This window comes from Daldinia childiae (genome assembly GCF_008694065.1).
Source record: "Daldinia childiae strain JS-1345 chromosome Unknown Scaffold3, whole genome shotgun sequence".
Taxonomy (NCBI): Eukaryota; Fungi; Ascomycota; class Sordariomycetes; order Xylariales; family Hypoxylaceae; genus Daldinia; species Daldinia childiae.
The window spans coordinates 4388268-4412545 of record NW_022984644.1 but is presented as its reverse complement, the minus strand read 5'-3'; the positions used below and the strand labels follow the sequence as shown (position 1 = coordinate 4412545).

The 24278-nt window shown below is 44.5% G+C and overlaps 6 protein-coding genes across 6 annotated transcripts; 2 read left to right on the top strand and 4 right to left on the bottom strand.

Moving 5' to 3' along the window:
* Positions 1-694: 694 nt before the first annotated feature.
* Positions 695-1759, top strand: GL218_03923 (Copalyl diphosphate synthase; the record flags this gene model as incomplete). Its single annotated transcript, XM_033580504.1, has 1 exon — positions 695-1759. One exon carries the CDS (start codon positions 695-697, stop codon positions 1757-1759), a length of 1065 nt encoding a protein of 354 aa, XP_033436583.1.
* Positions 1760-5323: 3564 nt separating this feature from the next.
* GL218_03922 (uncharacterized protein) lies at positions 5324-5641 on the top strand (the record flags this gene model as incomplete). The annotated part of the gene is made up of 1 exon (XM_033580503.1): positions 5324-5641. The coding sequence occupies one exon, from the start codon at positions 5324-5326 to the stop codon at positions 5639-5641; it is 318 nt and encodes a 105-aa protein (XP_033436582.1).
* Positions 5642-7605: 1964 nt separating this feature from the next.
* GL218_03921 (putative cupin 2 domain-containing protein) lies at positions 7606-8163 on the bottom strand (the record flags this gene model as incomplete). The annotated part of the gene is made up of 1 exon (XM_033580502.1): positions 7606-8163. One exon carries the CDS (start codon positions 8161-8163, stop codon positions 7606-7608), a length of 558 nt encoding a protein of 185 aa, XP_033436585.1.
* Positions 8164-12517: 4354 nt separating this feature from the next.
* GL218_03920 (uncharacterized protein) lies at positions 12518-13201 on the bottom strand (the record flags this gene model as incomplete). The annotated part of the gene is made up of 1 exon (XM_033580501.1): positions 12518-13201. The coding sequence occupies one exon, from the start codon at positions 13199-13201 to the stop codon at positions 12518-12520; it is 684 nt and encodes a 227-aa protein (XP_033436584.1).
* Positions 13202-13776: 575 nt separating this feature from the next.
* Positions 13777-15454, bottom strand: GL218_03919 (uncharacterized protein; the record flags this gene model as incomplete). The annotated part of the gene is made up of 2 exons (XM_033580500.1): positions 13777-14904; positions 14963-15454. 2 exons carry the CDS (start codon positions 15452-15454, stop codon positions 13777-13779), a joined length of 1620 nt encoding a protein of 539 aa, XP_033437382.1.
* A 2899-nt stretch (positions 15455-18353) lies between these two features.
* Positions 18354-19290, bottom strand: GL218_03918 (putative f-box domain protein; the record flags this gene model as incomplete). The annotated part of the gene is made up of 3 exons (XM_033580499.1): positions 18354-18454; positions 18513-19182; positions 19249-19290. 3 exons carry the CDS (start codon positions 19288-19290, stop codon positions 18354-18356), a joined length of 813 nt encoding a protein of 270 aa, XP_033437383.1.
* Between the last annotated feature and the right edge of the window lie 4988 nt (positions 19291-24278).

Below are 24278 nucleotides of genomic sequence, written 5' to 3'. Positions count from 1 at the left end.
TGTGGTTCTTATATATAAGCAGATGCAGAAAAATAGGACTTTTTGTGAACACCTCCTAGTAACTGCACCTCATCTCAAGGAGCAGATTCCCACTATCTCACTTCAAGTCTTGATGACTGTCTTGAAAATGCAGAATAATCGTGGAAATTGGGAAGAGAGCTGTGAACTCACATCTTACGCTATCTTGACACTATCTTCATTTGCACAACTCCTCTTGGGAGAGGCGGGACTGCAAGAACGGGTATATGATAGTATGAATCAGGGAAAGGTATTTCTCACTGCGCACAGAGCCCAATGGAAAGACGGTGCATATTTATGGACTGAGAAGGTCACATACTCTTCAACTATTCTGTCGCAGGTCTACTGCCTTGCCGCGACAGTCAATTGTGCGACATCGCCAGCTACCATTACAACACCATCACCATTCCAAGTCTCTGAGAGAGTACTACAAGACATGAGCAAAGCAAGGAATTTGATTAGTCGCACGCCTCTATTCAGCCAAGCCGATGCTCAGCTTCTATTTGCTGCACAGTTGCAAGCCTGTTATATTCTATCGGACCTCCAATGTCGCCGTCTAGACATATTTCCACGGACGGGGATGGGAAAAGATAAATATCTGACATTTATTCCTCTCACCTGGACGGCATGTATGTCACTACAAGATGACTGTGTCAGTCTTGCGGTGCTTTTCGACATGACGGTCTTATCGATGCTGAATTATCAGGTAGACGAATATATGGAGAATATGTTGGAGCATGAGTACCAATATAAAGAGGGTTTCGCATCAGCGCGAGATACAGTAAGGAAATTATTTATCGAGACCGCTCCTAACAAAAATAAGCAGGGTGAAGCTCCTAAGAATTGCAACATTCCCCCACGGACATCGAAATCAAACCTACCAGGCCGCTATGACAAGGATGATACCAAAGTCAATGGCCATGAGAATGGCAGTAGCCTTGACCTTAGCCACATGAAAGTGGTACTTAGTCGCTACATCGCCCATATACTTCAGCACCCCTCGGTGGTAAAGAGCACTCGAGATATGCAGACCCGACTCGCTAGAGAACTTGAAACATTCCTTCTTGCTCATATAGACCACGCAGAAGATAATTATAAGTTTGCTCATCAATCGAATAAGCGTTCAATGAGCGTTCCCGTTCCTAGTAACAAAACGTCACATAAGGCCTACAACGGGAATCGCGACAGCGCAGGAGATGCGAAAGGGGAAGATATAATTAATGGAGCCCGAGGATACTTCAAGAAATACGAGAATCCAGGCCGGACATTCTACAACTGGGTACATAACACTTCCGCAGATCATACCTCGTGCCCCTTCTCCTTCGTCTTTTTCCAATGCCTGCTATTCGCTACCCACGGAGACGTTGCGGGCCGCAAGCCCAAGATAGCGTACCTTGTCGAGGACGTGTGCAGGCACCTCGCTAGCCTATGCCGAATATACAACGACTACGGCTCTCTAGCCCGGGATCTTGATGAGTCGAATTTGAACTCGCTCAATTTTCCCGAGTTCTCTGTAGACGATGGCGGCATAACAGAACAAGAGGCCAAGGCCCAGCTTATGAGCATTTCAGAATACGAGAGGCGTTGTCTCAATGTTGCGCTAGATCAGTTGGATCATGAGATTTCGTCAAGCAGTGGCAGAAATAATGGTAAATGGATGAGTGCGATTAGATTTTTTGTCAATGTTACAGATCTTTATGGGCAGATATACGTCGTGAAGGATATTGCTACGAGGAAGTAATTTATGTACTTACCTAACCAAAGGCATAGTTGCCATTTTAAATTGAGAAAGGGGGTTATACATTGACTAGGCTGTCAGAAAAGCAGCTATAGTGTACGCAACGAGTTAGCTGGCTACTTACTGGGTACATGGTTCAGATACTAGTAACGTACGACTACTTCTAGTTGTTTATTATCAATAATAGTAACTGGGTAGGATAAATTTCAAACGATTCATACAGCATTGTATTCTTAACATGTGAAGTACTAGCGATGGACCGGCTACAAAATATCCAACGTACCCAAGTATACGTTCGTCACATAGATGTAGAAGGCATCTCAATTGATACCTCCGCAATGAACGCCTCGTAACTTGAGATATATTAGGGCTAGGAAGTTAGAAGTCTCCGATGGAAGCTCTTAGATGCACGGTATAAGGATAAAGCTATAGAAAGTTAACTATAATCCTAGACGATCGTTGACCCTTTCGTTCCATCGCTTCCATTCCTGTTCTCATAAATAAGGAAGGGTTTCCCTTTCGGAACCAAACCAGCCATCCCTAGTCTCCCGGTCTTACATATCAGGCCTAATATCCCTTAAAGCTTGCGGCCACGGAAAAATGACCTTCTCTCGACGGCATCCCGGGAAAAAGCACAGCCCAAGAAGCCAACGCTTAGTATATAGGTACGGAATGTCACTATTTCCTTGATTCTTTACAAAATGTACCTCAAGAGAAACGTGGCGATCTGTATCATTGACATAGTATCCATCTGTGCCAATTTCCTTAGGTTGCGAAGCAGTGAATGCGAATGCCGGCCTGTTATCGGAGCCCTTCTTATATGCGCCCTCCCAGATGAAGATTGCCGTATACGGGGTAGTATGTCCCTCGGGATTCCAGAGTCTTCCAAGTCTTAATGCCTTTCCCTCCTCAATCGCGCCAGCTACCGCCTCTGCCATCATGAGCATATACTCTCCCACAAATTGGTAAGAATCGCTTCCAACATGTTTCTCGCGTAGGTAGGCTTCAATATCATCGGCAAGCTGTTCTTGGCGGAGCCATCTTAACATATGAGAAAGCTGAGTGAGCACCTTCTGCGCCGGTAACGCCAAATCTTTTCTCGGCTTGTCTACCCAGGATGGCCAATGATCAAATTCCATGTCGAGAACTGGACTCAGCTCCCATATATGACCTTCCGTTCCGATCCCAGTTTCGTTAAGTTCAACATTGATGAACCGGCAACCTTTGTTAAATGTTAGGCTAAGTGCACCCGGTGGAGAACAGAACTTGTTGAAGCATTGCATCTCGAGGAACTCAGAAAAACACATGTTAGATACTGATTTATTTTTCGAGAACCCGTTATAAAGAATCAGTCCGTTTAGAAGACACATGGCTAACATCGATAAGCTGAGGCTACAGCCGCTCTGTTGTAAATATCGCTCGTTCAGGCGAACTGGATAATCGCAACAATTAGCGACGATCGAAAGACGATCCCACGGTTCTTTGACGCCTCGCTTTTCGATATCGGCAATTATGGCTGGATCCATTGGGTTCGATTTCGGTAGTAACTCCTTATATCTTCCGGCTTTGCTTAAGATGCATTCTATCATCTCCTCCACCCCGGGCGTCATATCTCCTCTACTCTTCAATCCTAGGCAGAGGCCGGTTGCATTTTCAAACAGGCAAGTTGATTTAATGCAGAGCTCACCTAGGACGCTCCCAAAAACCCTGCATTTCCTCTTCAGCTCTTCTAACAATGGTGGATGCGAAATGAGCAAAGTCATTTCTTTGCCCCCTTTATAATTCTCTTGAAATGTCCAAGCCCGCTGCCACCAAAGGTCGCTTGTAATTTGATATAGTAAAATCAATGCATCTCTTTCCCCCTGATCCGAGCTAACCCCTCGCCTGACCCCTTTGGCGAACTTTCCTGTGAGGATCTGACAGAGAAGTTCCAGTTCGCACTCTTTGTCTATCGGCCGACCTAGCAATGCTACGGGGTACCGGCTTTTCTTATAAACCCAATCCATAGATCGGAGAGCTGCGACCTTCTTGTCATACAGATCCTTTTTATAAGTCTGTTGTGGGATACTATGCCGGTCGATCCAGAGTAACTGTACGCCCATATGCTTCATGTACTTCGTAGTGCGGTCTAAAACACAGTTTCGTACAGGAGATCCGTAATGATTCTTCTGTTTCCTATCCTGTACTAAATAGCGGCCTTTCGCGCTCTTCTCGTACTCTGAAGGGCTCCAGGTGTATGATAAGGCGACATAGTTTTGCTCTTCTGCGACATCAATCCAACACCTATCAAGACTAACCTTCCCAGAGTTGCCATAGTTAACACAGAAGCACTCAAGATTACTAAGAAACTTGGCAGAAGCTTCATTTCGTTGTTCATTTTTTTGTTGAATATCGAGAAGATGCTTAATTATGGACTGCTGATGACGGACAGAAATCCGAAGCAGATGATCCCTAGAGTCGTCGTTCATTTCTTTTCACTCGTTCATGTGGTGAACTTTGCAGTATAGGTAGGAATAGGAGTAATTTATACACGAGAGTGCAACCAAAAAGACTTTCTCAATCTGCTATGAACTTTGGAGTAGCTATTATCTGACCGATCATGGTGACGCGATAAAGTATTTCACACGCGTTCTGTAAGATTTAAGCTTTATTTGCACGGGTCGAACGCGGGGAGGATTACTGTCCGTACCGCGAATGGTTGTATTGGTACTGGCAGTTTTACTATTCGCTGCATTTGCCGTGACATCTGCACAAGCATCGGAAGCATCGTTTATTTACTCCGATCTATGATTGAACTTAGGCTCTGATGTGAAGCTGTCTCTTAATTTGTCACTCTCATTTACAAGTGATACTAACTTGAATCAAGATAGTCTACCGTGCGCGTCTAAGTAATATTACAAGTTCCAGTTTGTTGAACAGCGACGTCTTTATAATTCGCCTGCCCGTTGCCTCGAGTTTACTGAGGAAAAGAAAGCCTGGTACCCGATACTGGAATTACACCCTGGGGCTGACGGTGTGGCTGGCCGTATGGCCATGTGGTTGGACGTGACATTTGTAACACGTAACCTGATAAGACCTGGCGCTGACAGTAACTATTGTATATCCTGAGAGAGACAAAGGGGTACCTCCTATTTTTAGGTGTTGTATATCTGCAAGAATAAAGTGATACCTATGCTAATATTAAATAATGTATTGATCACATTAGTGGTTGGGTATATTGGTGGTATAGCTTAGTAGCATCTTGTGGTATTTCGTAAGTTCTTTTGAATTTCAAGATACGCTTGTATTTAGCAGAGCTTTAGCTATAGAATAGTAGAAAGAAACTATCACGGTTGCCTAAGTCAGCGGAATAGGAAGACGATTTGATGCTATCTTAGGTTGTCACGTGAGTGACCCCTATTCCGGTACTCGAATACAAGAATGCTGACAAGTTGATATCACCGTTATGAGGGTTATTCACTGCTACACAAAACAAAACCAAAAAAAGGACCTTTACGCTAAACATATAACACATCAACAAATCATGACTAATAGAACTATCTTATAATTCCATCTGCAAAATGTTTAATGTCTCGTCTTAGTCGTGGGTGCTTGAAATGCCGCCAACGACGAGTCAAATGCGACGAAGGACGTCCCGCTTGTCGGCGTTGCGTAAACCGCAATGAGGCATGCGAAAGATATCGCGATGAAGCAAGCATAATATCTCGTCACGAGACAAAAAAGGTCGTCGAGCATGTTAATGCTATAACAATATTGTCCGCTACGATAACCCCGCGGAGTTCAAGATGGAGGAGCCGATCTACCGCGACGGGTCATATCGGAGCAAATTGTCTACAACATTTAGCGATTCTTCTAAGCTCACGATGGAAGAAGCTGTTGGATTGAAGTTACCGGAGCGATTTCCGTGGACGAATGCAATCTCGGATCATTTGACCTACCCCCGAAGATGATGCTGTCAATCAGTGTATGGATAAATATATCTTATATCCGGGCAACGAGACATCATCACCCAGATTTCTTGAACAACTTCCATGTCTATTTACAGAAGTAAAGGTGGAAGGTCGCTTCGCTCTTAGTTAGGCCGCTTAGGCTGTAGCGTTCGCTGATTTGTCGAAGACTGGAAATAGAGACGCCCTAGAAGCCAAAGTATTCCATTGCTACGAGTTGTCGCTTTTGGCACTAGGCAAATCGTTAAAAGCAGTGGGAAAGATCTCCGATGACTACGATCTTATGGTCGTAGTTATGTTAGATATCTTTGAGGTAGGTATGAGCGTTATTTAATCCTCATGTACATATGCTAAGTCCTTAGACCTTCTTCATTGATGATCCCGCAATGAGGGGAGCTCATGCTCAGGAAAGTAGGTAGAATTAAGAGTCCCCTGCACCCCCCCTTTCAGCGCCTTTTAATGTGCCAAGGTTTCCCTACTAAACTACCCTTAATCCTGAGACCTGCCCAACCCCTCATCAGAAACAATTATTAACTCTAGTTATTATAGTGGCACAGATCCTAAGACTGCGAGGATCGGACTAGATTTATAGCCCTCGAGGCTGGAGTCTACTCAGGCTTGCTCACCACAGAATTGTTAGTTTACCCCCTCTCCCCCCTCCCCCCCAGCGAAGCAATGTGATATTTACGAGTCGCAGCAAAAGCAGCAGCTGGCTTTCAACATGAAACCACTCGATGAGTCGGACCATTGGATTAGCCAGTTGAACGACAAAATGTCTTTCATTCGCCTAGAGAAAGACTCTCTTTGCATTAGCAAGACATGCGAGCGGGCGAGGATGTTGCAGAATACCCTAGCTGGCGGTAGCTCGTCGATATCTGAGATCTTAGACATGGTATACGAGTTAATGAAGCTTGATAACGAGGTGGTTAGTTGCCGGCAGAAGCCCGAATGGCCCTGTAAGATCTTAAACGTATCCGACCTGCCCCCTTTCTATCCTTCCATACAATCCCTGACCAGCACTGTTCAACTCCACCCCGATCTCCGGATTGCCTATGAGTGGAATTATCATCGTGCAGCGCGAATAATTGTTCATCAGCAGATCCTGAAGTGCCTAGAGGCCGTGGTGGAATCCCTCAGCCCAGATAATGTAGCAAACGAGGCTCTACAATTCTTGGTTGGGAAATTCACCGAAACGATACGGGCTGATGAAGTTCTTTCAACTGTGCCTCAAAGCTTTGGCGATATCGACAGCTTAGGACGCTTACATAATGATTAATAAAGTGGAACGAATATCCGCGTTGCCGGGGAATAGGGGGATACCTTCTACTCTGGCCTATCAAAGCCATCAAGGGGAAAGAATTTGCGACGACGCTAGAGTAAATGCATAAGGGGCAGATAGTGTTTGACAGTACACCGGAATGAAGTCACATCTTGGTTCTCTAAGCATTATGACTTGAATACCAGGTCGGTTAATACGGTCGGTGGCATTCAGGGGCACACTAAAAAGGGGTAAGAGCAAGGGTTATATTTCCAATAACTACGAAGGTTGGGGCCAAAAGTTCCGCACATGTCCAAATCTTGGCACCGTATTTTATATGTTCTTTGAATTATCAATACTGTATTAGCCACACGCTAAGCTAAAAATCAAATAGTGGCCTATCCACTAAATCTAGGTGGCTTACCGCTATATTTATAGCGATATCAGCCACTATAGCTTAAATAAAACCGTGCAGTCTTTTTTTAATTCGCACGTGGCTTACCAAGCTTAAATGTGCGAAACTTTTGGCCCCAACCTTCGTATATGCATGGAAAGCATTCTAACTGAATATAATATACCCAAACCCCCGTCCGAATACCCTGGAGTTCTAACTTCTATTCATACCATAGGCCCCCTAAAACCAATCAAGCATAAACCCGCTCCTCTAGGGAATCTAAGCAAGAATTAGAACTATTTCCGATCGGGGTCTCCCTCAACTCCTGTCCGTTCGAAAGTTTAATCTTTTCCGCCCCCACCATGACGAATACAATTCTACAGACTTCATCCGTGCGGTTATGCCACACGTGGTTGGCACCCTGCTGCACAACCACCTCGCCCGTCTTAATGGTCCTCTCCTCACCACCGTCCAGCTCAAGCACAATCTCACCCGACAGTACGGCGCAGTAGTCTAAACTTAGCGTGCGGTGCATCGGTGAGCTGTGGTGGGGCGCCAAATTGGCTATGCAGAATGTGACACCCGCCGGCTCGGGACGGGGAATCGTGTTCTGGAGGTACTGCGGTTCTCCCTTATTATTTATAGGCACCGAAGAACGAGTGTCAAAGATCGAGAAGGAACTTCCTCCGAGCCCGAAAGGCATGAAGGGTTCGTGTATTTGGTCCGAGTGGACGATGGAGGTTCCCTCCTCATCGTGGGCCGTGACGACTACGCGGACGCCGGATGGTGGGGTGACGTCTGAAGTCATGACGGGTTTTTAATGATGGACTTCGATGTGATTTACCTTGGCTGCGATGGTGTCCCGAAGCGAACTATAGTTGGCGAGGTGTATAATATACGTAGGGATTACAGGCCGTTCCAAGGCCACTAGGTTAGGAGGTAGTTATGCACTGTTCAGTGTTGATAAGAACCAGATAAAGGCTATATCTTGAGGGTTTGGTAATGAGTCATTAAGGGGAAGTCGAAAAATAAGTCGGGGAGGTGGTTTTTATACATGAAGTCTCTCCTATAATGCCAGTAGAATGTTAGCAAAGGTTTACTTAGATCATAATGCGTACCTGAATCTATATCGAAGGTACGTACTTTGCGGCACTAACTAGATCTAGTAACCGGCACGAGATGAGAAGCCGCGAAGCTGAATCCGCGACTGCCCCCGATGACCCCATGCCGGCAGGAGTTGAAATCCCGGAGATGATAGCGATCTGCGAAGAAAGCGCGAGACACTCCACTTGCTAGTGTCAATAATGTCAATTTCCTATTACTTAGCCTCTACGCACGTACCGCTTGGTATATAGGAGTACACGATTGACGATCTTTAATCAGCTTTCTAATATTTATATCCTATTTCTTGACCATGGTTGCTTTGACGGAATCGTACGATGTCTAGTCTATTTTCGTGATAATCTAGTCTTGTCGGATACTCCCCACATGTCAAAGCTATATTTACGTAGAATTGAATTGCGATATAGACGTTCCATTGGACCCCGAACTTTGGAGGGGGTTTTTTTTAGGTACTAAGCAGCTAAAGTTAGTGGGGGAAAACGCACTACAGCTATGCTAATTAGAAAGGTTTTGGCGGGTATTCACTCCCTTCACCCCACCCCAAAATATAAGATGGATTATTTGATAAAGTTTTAACAATATCACGCCCCTATAGCTCAGTGGTAGAGCGTTCCACTCGTATCATGTGATTGATTATATTCTGCATAATCTAGCGTACATCGAAATGGAGAGGTCCATCGTTCAATCCGGTGTGGGGGCAGGCTTTTTTTTTATCTATCTCTTTTTTTTATCAAGTCAACTTACCTAGACAGACCACTAACTAGATCGTATTATCGGTTTTAATTACCCACCTATTTTTCAATATCTTGTCAATTTCCAGGGTTCGAGCATAATAACGCTTTATTGTTATCATATTCATACGTACACCCTTGCCAGACAGGCCAGGATATAGATACTATGTAGTAAGTAAACCTTGTGATCTCCACTCTAGTGGTTGGTACGGGGTATCTGACTTTGACGCCATTCTACCCATTCAAGTCTTACTTCGTACAGATAATAGACGCTTTTTATGGAGAAAATATGTGTAGTAGCCTATGGCAATGGCTTGTGCGAGGCTCGACATCTTCAAAATTCGAGATCAACAATTTCATATGCTTTCGCACTGGTCGACGCAAAGTTTCACATGTCTTCAACCTTCTCTTTCACCCTAATATTTGTTTTATCGTCGCCGCTGCCACGTCTTAGGTCAGTTGTTTCAATAACCCCAGAGACGCCCACGATTAGTATGATCGGCCTCTAGATAGACTGGAGTATTGTTTTAAGAAGTGTGAGAATTAATATTTTGCCATCTTCGACTTCGTCTATATAGTATATCAGACATAAATAAGCCTGAATATACATACTCTCGGGACGTTCTCAAAGGTATACTATGTTGTAGTAGGTTATGATCGGATGATATTTATTGTTCCATCCTATCTTACACAGGACGGTTGGTTGTACATACTGTAAGGGAACCTCCGCTACATTACCTCCCTACTTCTAAACGTTCCGTAGAGTCACTTACATCACGTACCCAAACAATTCGACGGGTATTTATACTACATGTACCGCATATAGTCAACTGTGCGGGGTGTACGCCGGATCTCTTATGTAGAAGTGAACAATGTAGCTGAGAGGGACGAGCGCTGAAGGGCCGCTAAGCTCCACTCTATCTTAAGACACAAGGAGAATATCAAGTACCGCGTGATCTGCATGTTTTAATCTGACCAGAAACGATCGCTAACATGGTACAGGGGGCTGAACTGCAAGAATTCAAGGGTACAAAATTCCTCTTCAAGGGCTTTTGCAAGCTCCTTTGCTTGCCAGATTTTCCAAACCCGGTCGACGGGTACTTTTGGGCTAGGATTGTATACTGCTGGGCCGTTTAATTTCTCTAAAGCCTGGGGTTTCTTAACTGTTAAATCAATAGTGCGGGCTATATCGTTAGCACGAGTATCGTGGGGTCCGAGCGATAGCTATTGCTAACAATGCATGTCTTAACGGACTGTCACGGCCCCGTTAGGTAGCATACCACTGTCGTGGCTCAGTCCAGTCCCTGTGATTAAGACATGATATATTACGACTAAAGTACACATCGCCTCATATTATATAAACAACCTACCAAAAACCTAAACGATCCAAGTAGTTGATGATGTTTTTGCGCCTTCGCTGGGCCGGGAGGGGATAAATAAACTAATACTGGTTTCAATATTGGAAGATAAGCTGATAATATAGCAATAGATAATTCAATGTTACCCCAGAAGAAGACAGGCGATGTGTAGTCTAGTTATAGAGGTGTTTTGGTGATCGCACGTTACAATATGTTCTCATGGATATCTAAGGTAGGTACATGCATATATCATCGTTAAGGTAATAGGAATTGGCATAGCTAGGATGAGAATATCAAATATAAGATCGGTGACGAGGGTGGAAAGAAATACAGCTGCTTCATCAACACATTTATTGTTATAGTATGGTTCTATCAACGTTGTAACAGGATAACAGCTATAACAAGAGTAAGTAATTACTTTTCTAAGAAATGAGTTTAATAATGTCAAGCATGTCTCATGAGCACCGACTCCTCGTTCATCTTTATTCGAGAACCTTGGCTCCAAAGACAGGCTAAAAGGAGAGAAAAGAACGCTCGGCATTACTAACATGAATAGATTAGCTAAGGAGAAGAAAATAGACCATGCGCCGAGAAGTCCAAGCATGACATAGGCAGCCAATCGGAAAGGGCGAACATTATGAAAGATTCCATCGTAGAAGACGAGGATGGATGCTTTCACAAGTCCGAAGCCAATGGAAGTAAGGACATGGACGGCGAACTTAGTCTGGGGGGGTTATATCGTTAGGTATGTCCATTGGTGATGCGGTCCATGCTCACCTTTTCATAGAAGAGAAATGTCTACGAGGTCCTTACAGCTTATGTTAAACCAGGAATTCCTGGTATTCCCATTGATGGCAGCCACATTTCAACTTCAACAATGCTGCTTCTTCCCACATCCCGCGGTAAGGTTACAATTCGGTCTAATTCGCCAAAGGACCTCCCGTCCGTGCGACCAAATTATCTCTCGACCCAACTAGATCGCGATGCTCTTATTCATGCTGTCCGTACAACTATAAAGGTCCTAACGGCAACTGAAAACTTGAAGCCTATCGTCGAGGGTGAATCGCCATCTGTTAAAGAAGGCCTGGAAGAATTAACACCGATTACTGTTGATACAAGTGATGAAAAGATATTGGAAAGACTCCAGCAGATTGGAGAGCAACACCAACATTCTGGCGGTACTGCGGCTATGGGTAAGGCAAAGTCTTAGGCGTCACGGGACTTAGGCTTGTCGACGCAAGCATTATTCCAGTACCCCTGGGCGGACATCCACAAGCTACGCTGTATGCCATGGCTGAGCAGCTGGCCAGCATGATTCTTGCAGATTCTTGACGTGAAAAATTCAGATTAGGTGGAGAGAGGTCATTGAAAGCTTTAAACCAATACAAACCCCGAACCTAAACCTCCTCTTAAGAATTCGCACTCTAGATATATACGTAAATATATAGGAGGCAATTATAACCCCTATACCTGAAACAGTCCAGGCAACCTCCTACAGACTACCGAATCGTCTTCAAATACATCTTCCACTAGGTCAACGCCTAATGGCACAATTTTAGTTCGACGTAAATACCATCCTAAAATGGCTTCATAATATACTAGATGCAACTGGTTAATCGACTGTTAATTTAATAACTTATTAAACAAATTGTTTTCCCGGTATTTCCTCCGAAAATCGCCTCGCCGGATGTTAAGTTTGTTCGTCATGGAATGATCCAAGCCATAGTGCTTATGCTCGACGACTTTCGTAAAGAGTCACGAGCATTTCAAGAGACATAGAGGTAATATTAAATTGTAAATAAGAGAATAATCCGTACGGGATGATAGAATTAGATTATTTCAAGAATATCCTAGTGTATCTATTTTTTGCTTCTCGCTAATATTCGGATTTTCTAAATAGATATTCAACAAGTAGATACTTCATAGTATATTTCTTATTTCTATCTGTTATCTAAACTAACTTCTTTTCAAGCATACGGTATTCAGTGGGCCCTGTAAGTAGCGGTGCCAACTGCGGGTAATCAAGTAAAAAGTCTCGATGCCTTACGATCTGATAGCCCAGCTTCATGTACCATTTCTGCAGGCGAATTTTGAATGGGTGCTCGAAATGTTTCGGAAATAGGACGTTAAGTTGAGTGACAACAGCCCCAGAATCCCCCAGCTCGCTAAGGCAATGCTGCTCAGCAAATTCAAGCAGGTCCCGACCAAGTCCGTTACCACGTAGCTCGGCTACAACTGCAAATAGACCGAGTTCGGCGCGAGTTTCACCCAGTTTCTGAATAGAAATACAGCCTAGAGGAATACGACCACCAGACGATGTATGTTGTGACGCAACTGCTAGTTCGCTGGATCGCAAGAGAGTTGCTATGTCTTGCCCCGATGTTCGTAGGTAGCCGGGTTTAAAAATATCACCCTCTGTTTCTGTGTATGCGGCGTTGATAATTTCCACGAGAGCTGCCACGAAAGCCTCGTCGTCCGCAGCAGATGTAGGCGGGATCTCAATTATAATATCCTGGCCCAACTTCATCGGTGGGTCTGGAAGTCCGTCCCGAACGGGTGCCGAGTGCACGCTAATGAGAGAGGTTATAGATCGTCTCGAGATGATATCCGTAGCATCTATATCGTGTTGGGCCATGGTGCAGTTATCTAATATATGAAGACTCTATAAGATAACATATGATATATTATAGTTAACTATAATTCAAAGATAATGTCTCAGTTCAACTGAACAAGGAGTCAAGTCCGATGTAGGTATCCTGCTACACGATGTCCAAATTTAGTGCAAAATAGCTCTGCCCTAGTTACATGAGTCACTTAGATAAGTACCTCCTCAGGGATAAGCTCGAGTATACTACTAATGCCCCACGCTATGTTCATAATGAAGAGAGCCCAATGTAATCAAGTCAGTCGGTACATCTCGGTTAGCCTCCTCTATACTTACCTATAAGATGTTATTGTAGAATCTACGTAGGTTGATAGGCAATAGATGACTGCCGCTATTTTCCGACTATATACAGTGACTTGCCCCGGTTCTAGTGATATTAGGGACCAAGGGTACAAGTTTATATTATAGATTGCACTTTGTTCATCACTCCGAGTATTTGTCGCTGCACGCTGAGTTCATTACTGCGAATATCTTAACCCTGAACAATAGGTAGGTATATTAAAACTTCAAGGGCTGTTTCCTACTTCAAATTATTAAGCTACCTCTTAATCCGTTTCGAAAATGCTAGCCGTTTCCTTCAACAAGGATAAATCAATTAAACCCATTATCCGGCCGTCGAGCCGTCTCACATTTTCATCCCAGTACCAATACACGCCGCATATTGCTATCGTTAGGATAATTTGCGCGATTCCCAGACCCAATGTAGCTGCCTTGAGGTCATCCCACGAAAGAACAGAATTAGGGAGGCCTAGGATAAGGGCACCTGCGACAATATTCCGGAAGCATGTAAGACCACCATGCATATCCGCTGTGTTGCGCAGGCAGACTGTAAGGTTCGCCGAAGTGAAAGCTGTAGATCGCTGGATGACGGGCCAGAATGTGCTATCCAGAGCTAGAGACCCAGCTGCCAAAAGTCCAAGAAGGAATGAGACTACCGGGAGACTGACCCGATCTAACCCAAAGCTCCACGGCGTGTTGAAGGGCATTGTTGAGTTATCTGCAGGCATTTCCATTGATGCAGAGAGGTAGAGGCCAAATCCTAACATCCCAATTGAAGCAAAAGTGGTACCGAGAGCAAGCGTCGTGAGATGGATGATTCGCGAAAAGCGTTTGAGAAATGAAGGAAAAGCAAGCGCAACAGCTACAGGTGTAGCAAGGAGAAAGGGGGCTGCCATCAAGGAGCCAATAGATGCCGAAGATAACATGAAAGGAAGTGGGGAAAACAGCATCGAAAGTGAGTGTAGTAGGCTCCAGTAACCAGCATATGGCAGAAGGGTCACGGTAAAAAGGAGTGCGTTCGTCGGCGCAATTATGGCTCGGGGGGCTTGCAATATTAGTGCGCGGTTAATTTCATTCGCCTTGTATGACCAAGGCTTCATATCAGTAATGTACTGCATGGCAGCCTCCTTTGTATATGTTATATTCGGCCAGAGCGACTGGGAACGTTCAAGAGTTGGTACCTCGACATCGAATGTGGCACGGCTGTACGCCGTCTCTGGAGCGCCCAGCACAAGTAATAAGATGGAGAGCGTTAAGAAGGCGCTCATAATCTCGAACTGTAACTCAAATCCCCTAGGACCAGCTGAAGCAACGCCTCCAAGGAGCGGGGAGCCCAACATAGTTGCAACTGAGATAGCATGATAAAGGATAATCTTAGATTGCCTCTCATGCTCCTGAACAGGCGAATTAGCACATAAAATTTAAAGAAAATAACAAGGGGGTTGTACTAACAAAATATGTATCGTATATCGATCCTAGGACCAGAGTATCGAAGGCACCCCAACCCAATCCCTGGAATATTCTCGCCGCCATGTTTTGCGCCAAATCCCCCCTTACTCTTGTGTTCCAAGCAGTCCCTATAAATATCATTACCATTGAAATAAGGTATACCGGCCTTTTACCCCATATCCTCGACACTATTAAAGAAGCTAGCCCCGTTGTCGCAGCCATCATTAATGGAACGGCGGTTAAGGCTACCGCTGCCGTATATGAGACCCCTTCCTCCACTGTAATAACACTGTTTACGCTGATATACGCCGTCTTCATCGCCCCCACCAGTGCGACCATAGAAAGTAACGCTCCTAGATTTAGATGCTTCTTCCATAACGGCCAATTCAAAGGATCATCGGGATCCTCGCTGGGCTGCGGAGACAGTTCGACGTTCGCAAGTTTTCCCGTGCCGTACTTAATAGTCCGTTTCGATCCCGTAGTCGAATATGACATCGCAGTTTCTGTAGTTAGCGCAGTGGCTGCAGTCTCTGGTCTGAAATCCTTTGTTATCGGCCTCGGAGGGCGCTGCCCCATCGACGGTATGCCCAACGATAACCTTCCATCGCTCCTATTCCCTCCTAGAACCGACAACAATGATTCCAGCGTACTCGAAATTGTTGATGCTCGATTAGTATTCGACCCCTCGGTCTTCTCACTATTATACAAGGGTAGGGGTAATGGCGACGGCGGCGGTAGAGGCGGAAGCGTCTTCCGATAATTAACAGGCGGTTTTGGTGTTGCCGGTAGGCTCCTCTTTGGATTTGATATCTCAACCATCGGCCCCGGAGATGCCATGACGGCGATTATCGCGATATGGCCTCTCTTCTAGCGACGAACCTCTCACTAAAACTTTTGCGACAAGTGGTTCTCTCACGACCGTTGTCCTAAGCCTAAGAATGTGCGGTCGACTTTATCGCCGGCGCGCGAAAATGACCAGCAATGGATGAAGGTAATTAACAAGTATAATTAACAAAGGGCTACCAGGCCCACGAAGATCTACTTCGAAGAAATGAAAGCGCAATAAAATGTTAGTACAATATTGAAGACGGCGAACACCACGTTGGTGTTGCAAATGTAGAAAAGTCAACTACCAAAGTGGCACTCGTAGAACCACACTCAGTCCCATCCACAGGCAGGATGGCACGGACACTTGCTTTGTGAGATCGCCATAGAGCTTCATGGGTATCGCGGACGCTAGTCAGTGTGAACAAGGGTATTATTTGCTGTATTTCAAAATGTGGCTCGGGTTTGGTGAGCCCGGCTCACTGGCGAAACCGCCCAGAGTTAAGTGAATCCTCGATAATAACTTGATTGAACTGAACAAAATCCTGTTGTCATCATTCCTAATCCCCCTCCGAGTCATCCATCGATTGTTCTTATGATCACAAGGCGAGTTGTGATAGTCTCAGGATGTCAACGGTGTGAAAGGATCCAAGTCTGCCAAGCTAAAATCCTTTCCTCTGCACAACATCTTACTTACAGTATGTATCATTTCCGAGCAGCAAGAAAACGCCTTTTTTCGGTAAGAATCACAGAATGTTACTTACATACTTCTGAATCCCTTAGCTAGATCGATATAATATTTTTTTTTACTTGTGGTGCGGTTTTTAGATCTGGGCCAACGGAATAGATCAAGGACGAAGACAGAGAAAACAAACAGAGAAAAAAAAGAGAGAGAAGCGTACCGGAGCAAGTCGGCACATTCCGATCAGCGCTCGGGCCAGTGTGAAACTCGCCTGACGCAGGGAGCATGTCGCGGATCATCCCGCGCTGCATCAACAAAGACAAATACCACACCATAGAAAACCGGCCAGCTAAGTGTAGGTATGTAAGTCCAACTCCAAACTGGACGGGTAAACACCTACCAAAGAGATTTTCAAGTTGTTGGCCCGCTTTCTTATCGTTACGGACCAGAATATGTTATCTGACAGGCCATCCATCGTAAGATGACCTTGCTCTATCTATTAAGTACACATACCCGAAGCAAAATCTTCTTCCATGTGAATGTGGCCCTAGCGCAGTTGAACCTCATCGTCCCGTACGATCGGAGAATTAATGATAGGACCGGTAATCCTCGAAGCAGCCGCTAACGCACGTATATATTTATGTATACATAAGTGAACATATCATCTTGCCATATGTGTGCTAGTGTATGACTCGGTCTAGACTCGGTATGCGCCTAGGCCGCGATCCATGCAGGAACGACGCAGACAGTCCCGGACGGCAACGGGCATTACCGGGTAGAGAGGCGAGGGTCGATGACGGTGAGCCCCCGATAGGTGAACCGGACTAGATCTACACATATATGTAGGTAAGTATCTAGTTTGGGTACGTATATTCATGCACGGCTCCGTCGTGAATTCGCTCATATACCGTCTCGCGCTCGTCATGGTCCGCAGAGCCAGCGGTGAGACTTGATGTAAGTGACACATCACCGATAAGGAGTCGTAGATAATGTAGCATGTGTATTTCGGCGTCTTTTGGCAATGCCGGCCTAATTATATCTGAGTTATCATCAACTATCTCGTACGATGATAAAATGTGAATCGATTCCCAAAAACCAGCACTACTCCTAGGGCAGTCCTTCATCTCAACGCGTAAGACTCGTGAAATAGAGATATGAGGTATATGGGAATATTTGAGATTCTAAGTTATTATAGCCAATTTCTAATTCTATAAGGCCCGTCTTCGAAATAGAAACGCTAACTCTCAATGCGCGGTTTATAAACATAAACTCCAAGCACATCATTAAAAGACAAAAACCTATCGCCGAATTACATAGTCTGACATATGTCAATCCTCATGTCCCTGTATTATACCCATAGCATTAAATATCGTATCTCATTAAAGTCCGTAAGCCCATACCGCAATTCGTGGCGGTTTACATAACGAACGTCGGTGCCATCGACCGAAACAGTCGTTCTGACGGGATGGCGCATTGCAGAAAGCTATTACAGGGCTGGTAAACCGTGCCGGTACCTGGGAAGTAAACGGCTCCTAAAATATTAAGATATGTGAGTCAATGTTCTTCAATCTAAAAAAGTAGTGGATCTCCAACCAAGGGTGGTCGGGAGTGATATGAGCACGGCCAGGATCAGCCAATGCAGCTCGCGTTGGTTGGTTTCCATTTCGGGTTCGGTTCGGTCCACTGGGCCAACATTATTCCTTCGCACCGACGGAACATGCTCAACAGCTTTGTTGGTTGCGTCGCATCACGGTTTGATCCGCGAATGTGGCTCTCATGTCTCGTAGCCAGCCCATAGATGGACTGGCTATTGGGTTAAGGTTGATGGCAACCGAGTCCAGATGTTTTTTATCTTAGACTCTTAATGTTGAATGGCGCTGTAGCTCTTCACATGGATGCAATTACGACTGCTTTACCTGCATGAGTTTCTTCTTGAGTTTCAGATGACTCGAAGCTGAGAAGTAGCCAGTTTGCTCTTATAAGCAACTCTGCAATAATTTCGTAAGTTTATGAATGATTAAACATCGGTTTTTTAGATAAACATACCTTGGTACTCTAATGAATATGAAACCGAAGGCTCATCATATCGGCCGAAGAGGACGGGTGCTGGTATGCTCTCATCTTCAACGACTCGAAATCTTATGCCGACGGTCTTTGACGAATCGGTCCAGAGGATGGTCCGTTCATCTGAGCCCGAGCCCGCTTGCTGTTGCGTCCTTGCTGCTGCTTTTGCTGCCTCGTTCAACCAGTCACGCCATACACGAACCACGTTATCGGTAATGTTGGCAAAGCTGGAAAATAGGCCGCGTCTGGGTCCCACCTTAACCAGGTTGGTTATTGTGCATAGTTGGGAGAAGAGTTCGCCACAATCCAGGGAAATTTCGTGAGACGGCATCTGGACAATCTGTCCTGCTGCCTTTTCGGAGTCGAGGCAGGGGCGAAAGCGTGCGTATATGCTGTTGAGCTCTCCGAGGTCAGCAACTTCGCCGGCCTCGGCGAGTCCACGCATCCCTTGGAATTCGCAGTGCAGCGAAGGCGTACTAAGCTTCTCGCTTGGGTGAAAGCTTTCGAGAATCACTTCGTGATCCTCAAGCCTCGATGTTTCCACAAGACGTGCATAGTGCACTCGGCCAACGAGTCCATAGAACCGGCGGCAGACAGTAGCAAGGGGCAACAGCGAGCGAGTCGGGAAATTACTCAGAACATTGAGAATTATCTTTCAGGTGGATGTTAATATTTTCGAAAGTTGACTAAGTCATGTCAGATATAAGGGGTCTCATACCTCGTTCGGGAGAGAATCTATCGAGAGATGGGAGTGAGCCATGACGTGCGGTATGGGCAAGATCAAAGATACGTAGTAAGGGTCAACAGAAACACAAAAGCACGTCGTCGTAGCCTCAAAGGAAAACCAAGACACGTACTACTAGGACCGAAGGACTATTTATATCAAGCTGTTCGGGACCCTTAGCTGGGATATTCGGGACGTGAGTGGACCTAATGCGGCCACGATGGCCAATGTAAATGGCGAATCACGGCCTGGGCCAACGCGACAACAGTATACCCAGTCGAATTTGAGGCTCTGATAATGTCGGTCTGCGATCTTAGCGCAATCAGATGTTGTAGATCGACCGCGTTACCGAACGAAAGCCGACGATGTACGTAGAGGCTCAGCCGTTACATAACCACGCCAGATCAGGCGAGTTTGTCGCTTGACTCCTTAAGCGCGCCCGGTTTGCTCCGAGATAACTTTCCCCCTTGCGTGATATAGAAAATTTTGATAATACGATATGAGCTGAGTTTTTTATGGGGTTTCTTTTTTTTTTACTCTTTGATAAGTTTTTCAGCTGGTCTATGTATATTGAATATAATACTTTGGTGAGATAGTAACACCGAAGAACCGTTTGTTTAATATGTTTGGAACAATGATGACAATGGTTATGTTTTTGCCACATTTCCGAAGGCCGTTATCGTCGTTATCTTAATGGACACAGTAATTTGAGTGTTAATATTACTATAGGGACTGTACGGATTATAATCGTCGACCTATCCCCTTGGCTGGCATAAGACAGCAACTCCATAATTTTCAGTATCAATACATACGGATTGGCTAGAAAAGAAAGAAACGCTCGTGCGGTACTGAATCGACCAATAATATTTGTGGGTTGCGGTTTTAGAGACTAATCATAAGGCCTTTTCCTATTATGTTAATGAATGACGTTAAGTCTTATGTACTAATACTGAAAGTTATGGAGTTGCTGTCTTATGCCAGCCAAGGGGATACCTTAGAATCAAGGTATCATTCAGGGGCAAATCCTCTTTTTTGCATATTGCTTTGATGGTGCAATCATGTTATCTCCGAGATATAGAGATCGGCCATAGGTATATTTTAATTGGTTCGTATTCTTTTTTACCGACATATCTTTTCTTAAGTTATTTTTGTCCTATTACATAGGAGACAAGATAACCCGGAAATGCCAAGGCCCGAGTTGATACCTTCCAGGGCCGAATTTATTCCTTCTTTAAAGTCATCCAGTGATCCGCGAGCTTAATTAGACGTAGAAGCGCGTGCGATTTAATCAGTTTACATTGTACTACATACATATCCCTTTACCATGATGATCGTTTCAAATAACAAGTGCTATCTCGTAGGTTTGTTACCAAGTTAAGCTACCTTGAATGCCGCTTATCCACAGCAGGCTGAGTCCTAACATTTTAAATGCTTCAATGTAGACATGCAGTTCATCCCGATCAATAGAGAAGATAGGGGTAAGTGTTTTCAGCCACTTGCGATATCGTCAGTCTTCTAGGTTAATGTGTCGACCCTCTTAGTTACAAGTCTAAGTAAGAACACTCCGATATGTAGCGCTGCCAATATATTACAAAATTAGCCACGGCTCTTTACTAACTATCTAGTAGAAATCGATATAGGACATGATCGCCGTATTTTCCAATCCGATTTTCAAGCAAGATTTCAAGTGTGCATAAGTATGCCGCTGCCCTATTTAAGTACCTCCATGTATCAACGGAGCCTCATATGACCTCTAACATGACCAACCAATCTTCGACTTAGTAAATGCACCAATATCGCTGATCTCATGTAATAATCTGCACCAATGCCCGAGATCGCGGTAAAGCTTCCAGACGACTTTATATGCGGCAGCCTGCATCGTCTATAACTGCAGCATCGCCCTGCTTATACGACTTCTTCTCACATGCATTACCATGTCCGAGAAATATTAGCGTGCATTGTGGCGTTTGCCAAGGGCGGGAGACAAAGAGGGTCTCCCAAAAATAAGAACCCTAACTGGTGGATCTTAGTAACTTCATTGCTAGATTCCACTGTGGTGGATGGATCGTCTTCATCAATTTCCATATCATCGCTATAACTTGCCTCTTTTATATCTTTACAACATGGCAAATAGCCAGGCATCCCGACAAGGCCACATAATTACCTAGGCAGTCAAGGGCAAGCAGCATACTGAGCAACATGGCACAGCCTTAGTCAAGCCACCTAATAACCACGTTCTGCGGTGAAACTATCGAGACTTTTTAGCGTATAAGCTGCTCTGGTTCTACAGCATATTACACCAACCCCTAGATCTGGGCCTCCTTCCGATACTTTAGATTGGGGTTACGGGCGATATTAAGGCATAGAAAAGCGAAGGGATTTCGCCGTGGGTAAGATGAAGCGAGCGTTGGGCAGCAATTGTTGGAATATTTCGGCCGCTTGAAGTTAGGCCCGTCTCAAGGAGCTCGCTCCCTAACTTCCTCCCGTTTAAGCCTGATCAGCGGAGGAGAATTATAGTACGAGAATGAGCCGTTGTGAACTTAACAGTATACGCATCCGAATCACTTCAATTGGTTCGATCTGGGGGTGATAGATTTCGACACGCCATTCAATTTGCAGTTTTCAGGAGATGATCTAGTTATGGGATCTTCTTTAGAATTAACTAGAGATTGCCGGGAACTGGAGTTCTGATAACGAAAACCATATTTAGAAAGCATAGCCGAAAAAGATGTAGTGAGGCCAGAATTCCAACAAGGATAACAAGGCGTATTGGTTATTCGTTTGACTTATTCTTGATTTAACTAGTATATTATTGTTAATGGGCTAATAATGAGCTTATTTGTGGTGTTCCGGAACACAACTTATTGATAGTGGGGCAAACAAGCCTCGAAGAGTCTAGACAGAGATACATGCAAGTAAGGGGTTCAATTATATATGACCCCAAATGCGAGTTTCCTTGGCATAAAGTGGATATAATTAAATATAATGTTATACCTTTCTAAGCACTAATAACTACATTCTATAAGGCATATTGATATGTATGTATCATTGTCTATCACTTACATTGTTTCCAGTAACATGACCAAGTCCATTCTCGATCATAGTCTCATAGAAAAGAAGTATCGCACTTAACTATCGATACTATCAATGAAGACCCTTGGGCTTCACCACTTGGAGTTGATTCCCTAAACGAATTCCAATATAATGCGCCTATAACGCATCTCATTTTCTCTATAAAGATAGGCATATGCCCCTAGCACAAGTATACAAATGGGCTTACAGGTATCTATATGTCTATCTTAAGCGGGCGCGAGTCTTTGACTAAATTAACTGCTGTTCACGAGTAAAGGCCATACAGTTACGAATTTGCCGAACTGCTAAACATGTTTTCCAAATTCCAGAGATGATAGGGATTCGGTGTTGGTAGTTTATTTTAAGTATAGGAGTGATTCGGGCTTTATTTTGCGATGTTGTCCGAGAAGTAAGTCTAATATGCTATGTTTCCGGAGACAACGAAATAACAACTCGGGATGTTGGATTTAGTGTAGGGTATAGTTCCAACGCACCTTTTTGGGTAATAAATACCGAAACGACTACGTAAGGTATATTGGGTACGTTGACACCAATAGAGTGTTGCAGTTACTACATGAGACAATATTATGTTTAAGTCTTTCTGTAGTTGTTAGCTCTTCCCAATCAATAGCCTTCGATTAACTACCCTGCCACACTTATCAACAAGAAACCAAGCAATGAAATCAAGTTTTGTGAGGTGCCTGAGACCTACCGTGTGGCCTGGTCTAATTCTCCGACTATTACTGTGTTTAATCAATGTTATGCGATCGCAGAGACTAACTGTTTGTCAACGCGGCAAACACAGTAAGTCTTCTAACGAAATAAAACTACCCAGTCTCCCACGATCTCGATGTCTACACATAGTCTTGTTCATGAAACGATCATCGGCAGCAAGCGCTATTTATGGGCGATCTGAAATTAATTAGGTAATCTTGGTTATGTTACGCCCTATCAATGAATTTATTAGCCAACCAACTCCTCACCGGTAAGCTCGTTTTCCGGATAGGAACAGTGGTAATACGATAGATTTTGACAGATATTCCCACCGTCGCCTCGCAAAAAAAGCTATCAACCGAGTAATCCCGCATTGAGCTATTCCTTACTGCTACTATAACCCTCCTGATTTTTTCTGGCTCAAAAATGCGAGCCTAAAATCCTATAGCCCTTCACTTCGATGCACACTCATGCTCGGATCGTATGGTTTTGCCTTTGGTAGTTAGGCTATTTTACAACCCAACTAGTGCCAATGCTGCTTTCGTATCTCATGGTCAGTTTCGGTTTAGCTTTGGGCGCAGTTACATTGCTAGGTGTGGGATATGTGATGATTATTGAAAATCCGTGTTTCTTGGGGTTTTGAGTATCTCCTTCTTATTGCTCGGTTGAAGTTCGCTAGATGATGCATGTGATGGATATTCATGATATTAGACTGGCACGTGTCTAATTTGCCTCTTAAAACCTAACGGCATTTTATTGTAGTGAAATAAACTTCTCCTATTTAGGCACCTGAAGTAATAAGTTCTCCTATTATTGTTGCTAACTTCACCTAACAACATTGGCAGGGCATAGACAAGAGCAAAGCTAGGAAGGTAGGTAGTTTGGGTCTACGCTTGCTTCACCTAACAAGCTTTTAGGCGGTACCGTGTTGTATTACTATGATCTAAGTCAAAACGCCAGGTTTGGTCACCCTCGTCGTTTCTGATGTACGGCGGCGCCATCCGCGGCAGATTGCAGCCACTGTGCATAAACTACCTTGTACCTTGAGCAGAAGAGCTCATGCAGTGACCGACGATCGTATCTAGCATTAGTGATCAATATGGGCGATGAGATGCTTTTTCAATCACGATAGAACCACTGTCGTCACTTTGTTGGGGTTAATATCGTGTTTTATCTCCTTTTGGGGTCGAATAGATGCATCTGAATAGCTTCCCAAACCAGGTACCGAAATCTTGACA